A 5,789-nucleotide genomic window follows, 5' to 3' on the forward strand; every position below is an offset into this window, starting at 1 on the left:
TTCAATCATATCATTTCTATCAGTTATTAGATCATATCCACATCACAATCAATTTCACACTCATGACTATCACTTTTGCAAGCAAGAAAGTGACCCAAAACATTACACAATAAAGTCGTTAGTGATAGAGTCTAAAATTGAAGGAACAAAGAAGATTGTTTTATCATTCAAATGATGAGCTCAATACAGTCTTTTTAAAACTCATTCTCGTTTTATGTATTTGGCATATACTTCTAAAGCTTTCTATTACTTAGACCTATGAGGCCAAGTGGGGACTTTTCTTCCACAGCCAGGAAGAAGCCGGCTTAAGAAAGCACACCACCACTTTTCGATGAAACAAATTTATTCAAAAAATATATTTGGCCCAGAAATCAGACCATTCAAAGATGCAAGAGTTGCTTAATATTGATAATGAATAATTGATAGAACAATACTATATACATAATCATATAAATGATCTCAATAAAGATTTCATAGCCTACAAATAATCAAATTCACCTTGCATAGTTCCAGTAGTCAATTTCACTGCCTGAGTAATCATTATTAGTATTTGAAGTGTGGGAAGATCCCTCCAAAGCTTGGGGAGCACCATTATATATTCTCACGTCATGCTTCCCTTGCTCAGTTTGTTGATTAAGAAGACCATCCAACACAGTCCAATCATTTGAACGTTCTTCTCTGAATCCATTAACACCTGTTAACTTTATCTCTGATTCTACTGCTTGGAGCTCTCTCATTTGAATTGGTTGTCTAGAGCTATTGTCTAGAAGTCTTTCTGGAACAAACTGTCTGATAACCCATGGAGAAGCACTGTATGTTGAGCCTTCTGAGCTTTGTAGTTGTGGCATCTGCATGAATACATGATGATCTCGATGGAAATTGTATTGGGTTTGAGATTGCTTGGGCATTGTGTTAAGCTGCTGATCATGGTTATGATCTTCAGAAGGGAAATCCAGCCGAGAGGAGAGAATGTTTTGTTCATTATCGACTGCAGTTGGACGTTGAAACTCGGCTTTGTCCTTGAAATGCATTCTTTTCTTGAAAACTCTGCAAACTACCCAGCCATCCTCCTGGGGAAAGAATGAAAAAGAGTTCATTTTCATCCATGCAATGAAAAAAAAAAAAAAACATACCAGAGTTATTCTTTCATATAAGTGCTATACAAGAGAGTTATTCTTACTTGTTGACATGAATTGTATTAAAGACTAGAGATTGATTTTAAGGATCTAGAGCTATATAAACAAGATTATAGACAATCTTAAATTTAATGACTCGTACGAAATATCAGGTAGGCAGTGATTAAGTTCCTCAGTATTTGTAGTGAGTTAGCACCCAAGTGATGTGGGTGAATGAAGTTGTCACTGAGTATTATAGATTACGGTTAATGATTTATATAATTGAGTCATCCTTTCAATCACCTATAGTTCACAATAACTTGTTCTCTAAGATCTTGGTCACTGCGTAACAAATAAACTTTGTGAATCACCCCTCAAAAAGTAATAGTTCGTTGAAAGAATGAATGCACATTATTACTAACTATCCACTTCTATAAGTTTTTGAATTCAGCTATCATAAATAAATAATAAATGATGATTACTAAAAAGTTAGAGGATACAATTGATTAACTCACATGAACTCAGCTCTGATAAGAAATGAGTTCATTATTATTCGCTACCCACAACAAGTTGTGTTCAACTAGCAATTCAAGCTCGTGAGAGTGTAAATCATATTTCCTCAATTGATATGAACCAATAATTATAAGAAATGAGGCAGTGTAAATTCTTACATTACATAAGATATGAGTTAGTATGAATCAATAATCATAAGAAACGTGTAAATTGCTAAGGGTTAATATGAATCAATAATAATAAGAAATGAGATGGTGTAATCATTGCTAGTTTGAATCAATAATCATAAGAAATGAGGTAGTGTAAATAATTCCTTACAAAACATGAAGTATTATGAATCAATAATCACAAAAATAAGGTAGTGTAAATCATATCTCACAAGATATGATTCAGTGCGAATCAATAATCATAAGAAATGAGGTGGTGTAAATCATTCGTCATAAAGTATGAGTCAGTATGAATCAATAATCATAAGAAAACAGGTAGTTATAAATCATGTTTCATGAGATATTATGAATCAATAATCATAAAAAAAGGGAGATAGTGTAAATCATTTCTGATAAGATATGAGTTAGTATAAATGAATAATCATAAGAAAAAAGGTAGTGTAAATCATTCCTAAAAAAATATGAATCAATAATCAAAGAGGAGATAGTGTAAATTGTTCCTCATAAGATGAGCCAATATGAGTCAAGAATCATAAGAAATTGCTGATTGAAGTGATGACTGTGAGTGCTAAGTCATTATATGCTGAGCTAATTTATAAATGATATTTTAGAGATGCTGGGTAAATAAAGGGAAGAAAACAGTAGGGCTTACGTTTATTTGGGTATTCTCATTGTCTTCGAGGCGATATTCATGCATAATCCATTCTGTTTTCTGGCCATGAGGTGCTCTCCCAGTGTAGAAGACTAGGGTCTTTCTCATTCCAATCCGCTTGAAGTTCATATAAATGGCCTTATCTCGCCCAGTTGCCTTCCAAAACCCTGCAGTTGTTGCTCTGTTTGTACGGGTGCCCGTTGGGTACTTCTTGTCTTTATGACTGAAAAAGTACCACTCGTTTTGTGGAGCAGAACCAATTTTGCACCTCTCTGGTTCAATTCAAAACAACAGTTAAACCATACAATAATAAGGAGAACAAGTCTGAAAGCAAATTCTTTTATCAAATTCAAGTACTTGGAACAACTTAATTCATTTGGCATACCATGCAGGTCCCAAGGTTCAAGCTTGTTAAGATCAACATCTCTGATAACATCCAGGTCAATGATCTCATAGGACACCTTTTTCTTCAGATAATAGTATAAAAGTTCTTCATCTGTGGGATGAAACCTGAACCCTGGTGGAACACACGAGGATTGCCCATTTGTTGATAAACCCATCTCTGCAATACAAGAGAACATATATATATACCATCAATCAAACACTTTATTCCACCTCAAAGAGTCATAAGCATAACAATTAGCAATACTTTGATATATGCAGGAAGAAAAAAAGAGGGTATTGTAACAAGAGAAGAGTCTTTCATTCATCTGACAAACAGTAAGGAGAGGGGGAAAAGCATATACATATTATCTACTCATACTGGTTAGTCTTCTTTACCTAGAAAGTCTTACAAGAAAAATAATATAAGCTCAGTACTCATAATTTTTGGAGATGTTTTCAAAAGAATAATCAAAATTCTTTCATAATTTTTGGAGATGTTTTCAAAAGAATAATCAAAATTCTTTTTTCTTCACTTATTATCTTGCTCATGAAAATGATCCAAAAATATCATAAAATATGATAAAAAATATCTGATGGATCATGAAAAAGATAGAAAATATCATAGAAAGATGATCTGAAATATACCAGCCTAAACTATCCTCAACAGTAGAAATTCCATAAGAAAATGAAATATCATATTAAGGTCTACTATGTTTGGTGGCGTGTACACCCAACTTTACTACAAAAGTAAGTTAGCTTACAGCCTAGGAGACCACCAGACACACCAGAATGCTATAGCATAATACATATATAGCAATAGCAAACCCTATACTCTACTGTTTGTCTTCTTCTTAAAAAAGGAAAGAAACTACAACAAACTTTACAAAAACCATATTCATCTTACTTTAAAAAGACAAAAGAATGGGACAGCAAGCAAACAGAGCTTGATTCCAGAAAAAGTCTATTGTTCTAGAGTAGTCCCCAGAAGGATAAGTTTCCTCCAAGCCAACTCTATCATTAGAAAGACCCTGGAACATCTGTCATACAAAAACTGGATACTCACAAGGAGCAGATGATTGAAACAAACACTACCAAAATCAATTTCCAAACACTAAATTCTACCATTCATAATCTTTCATCTACATAAAACCTATATCCATGTTTCTCCTAGAAATTCATGCCAAGTCAATTCTGATAAGCCCAAATTCAGGCTCATACCTAATCAATACTTACAACCAAAATCAAGCCCTACATATACTAACATCCCAATTCTGCAAAACTTGAAATCTGCTTTAAAAGCTGATAGACTACCTGCAAACTTCTAGTCTTCTCAACTCTGGACACCCAGTAGATTAGAGCATGTGGGTATTAACCAAAGTGGTGGGGCTCAACTCCTCCTCCTGTCTGGCTCTGTGATTCTGTGTATCCAGGAACCCAAACAATTATCAATCCTCACTTGTCAACAAGAAAGACACCTGGTCAACAATACAGTGGAGTCTTTCAGCCCAAGAGAGACCTTTTGAAGAAAAAAAAAGCATAGCCCAAAAGACTTCAAGATCAGTACATGAGGGTATCTATTTATTCATTCCCTGACATGCACTGCCACAAAAAATCCACAGAAGTCTACTTATGATTTCATACTCCAGGCCATATTCCATTGGCAGAAGAATCTCCTAGATTTAGTCAAAGGAAATATAAACTAGAGACGGTCTAGGCTGTTAAAACCCTGTATATTAAAACTTTAATAGAAAATTCAGAAACAAGGTCAAATGCAAACCATATCATTACTCTCTACTTTATTAAATCCATGGATTCATAACCACCAAGCACCAGCTGGCATAAAAATTTGATCTTTACATAGTTTTGACCGCAGGCATGAAAAAGATAAGCACGTGAAAAAGGCAAAGTTTCAGCACCTTCCAACGCCTCAACAAGTCAAATGGTGAAAGGAGGAAAACAAACTGCAATTCAATGAAGGGGAAGGGAAGAATGATAATAATGTTGTGATGAAGTATGATGTAGATAAGCTTGAGAAGTGTGAAGGAGAAGAAAAGTTTGATAATATATTTATATATTTGTGATGATCTGATATAAAATTTGTGTAAGACGATGGGATTCTGCGGAAGACGCGGCTGAAATTCGCCTCATCTTTTGAAAGAGAGAATGATTTGGGAGGATTAAATGAAAATGGTGCACGTGAGCACATGAAGATTAGAGAATAGGACGCCTACGAATTCGTGAAGGCTCATCTTTCCACGTGCCATCGCCATTAATCAAATCTGATTCGCCTGCATCTCGCTTACACTGGGTAAAAACCCTAATTCCAAATCATTCAGCCGTGTAATTTAAGGCTTCTTATCCACGTATGATAAATGCTGAGCATTTGAATTTGTGGAAATGAGTGGAGTTGTCAGAATAATTTGTTTTACCAGCCGTTTACTCCACGGTGCTGTGTCGTGGGCTAACTAGATAACCTATTTTCTTCCATTAAAGAAACCATTTTTATGACCTGTTATCAGTTTTTTGTTTTCCATTTCTCTATAAGGTTGGTGAGTGAGTAGTTTTATGTAGGTTAAATATAAGTTGACTGTTAAGTTGTTAAGTTGTTAGTAATGGTGTATTGTAATTTTTTCATATATTTTTAATATATTTTTAATTATTTTAGTAAATTTATATTAAATTGTAGCATTATTTTATTTAATGTTTAAGTATTATAGAATATTTTAAGCTGTGGGTTTACTTTAAATATCAAATTCATGGTAATAAGTTATGGTGTTCTATGTATTACAACGAGGTTGGTGAGTTAGTGAGTTGTCATGTAGGTTAAATATAAGTGGATAACTTGTTATTATCCAATTGTTCATCCACCAATTATATCCATGAATTTTTTTTTGGATGTTTTTTTCCAATTTTTAATTTCCTAGATCCACTTTCTTCATGAATTTTTTTAGGCAAGTT

General features: G+C 33.9%; 1 protein-coding gene across 3 annotated transcripts; it reads right to left on the bottom strand.

Moving 5' to 3' along the window:
- Positions 1-383: 383 nt before the first annotated feature.
- LOC131072956 (NAC domain-containing protein 76) lies at positions 384-4,773 on the bottom strand. Of its 3 annotated transcripts, none has more exons than XM_058009271.1 (5): positions 4,609-4,773; positions 4,143-4,306; positions 2,833-3,009; positions 2,448-2,719; positions 384-1,070 (listed from the first exon to the last, which is right to left on the bottom strand). In XM_058009271.1, the coding sequence occupies exons 3-5, from the start codon at positions 3,005-3,007 to the stop codon at positions 495-497; spliced, it is 1,023 nt and encodes a 340-aa protein (XP_057865254.1). In that variant the 5' UTR covers positions 3,008-3,009; positions 4,143-4,306; positions 4,609-4,773; the 3' UTR covers positions 384-494. The 3 variants fall into 3 exon arrangements, with proteins under 3 accessions (XP_057865254.1, XP_057865255.1, XP_059073009.1); XM_058009272.1 differs by lacking the exon at positions 4,609-4,773 and adding an exon at positions 4,396-4,565; XM_059217026.1 differs by lacking the exon at positions 4,609-4,773 and having other exon boundaries at positions 4,143-4,565.
- Between the last annotated feature and the right edge of the window lie 1,016 nt (positions 4,774-5,789).

This window comes from Cryptomeria japonica, chromosome 3, assembly GCF_030272615.1.
Source record: "Cryptomeria japonica chromosome 3, Sugi_1.0, whole genome shotgun sequence".
NCBI classification, from domain to species: domain Eukaryota; kingdom Viridiplantae; phylum Streptophyta; class Pinopsida; order Cupressales; family Cupressaceae; genus Cryptomeria; species Cryptomeria japonica.

Excerpts from the sequence above, each read along its gene's own strand:
- LOC131072956 (XM_058009271.1), bottom strand. The coding sequence starts at position 3,007 with ATGGGTTTATCAACAAATGGGCAATCCTCGTGTGTTCCACCAGGGTTC. Across the intron at positions 2,720-2,832 it reads TGAACCTTGGGACCTGCATG|AGAGGTGCAAAATTGGTTCT; the intron begins GTATGCCAAATG and ends GAATTGAACCAG. Across the intron at positions 1,071-2,447 it reads ATGAGAATACCCAAATAAAC|GAGGATGGCTGGGTAGTTTG; the intron begins GTAAGCCCTACT and ends TTCTTTCCCCAG.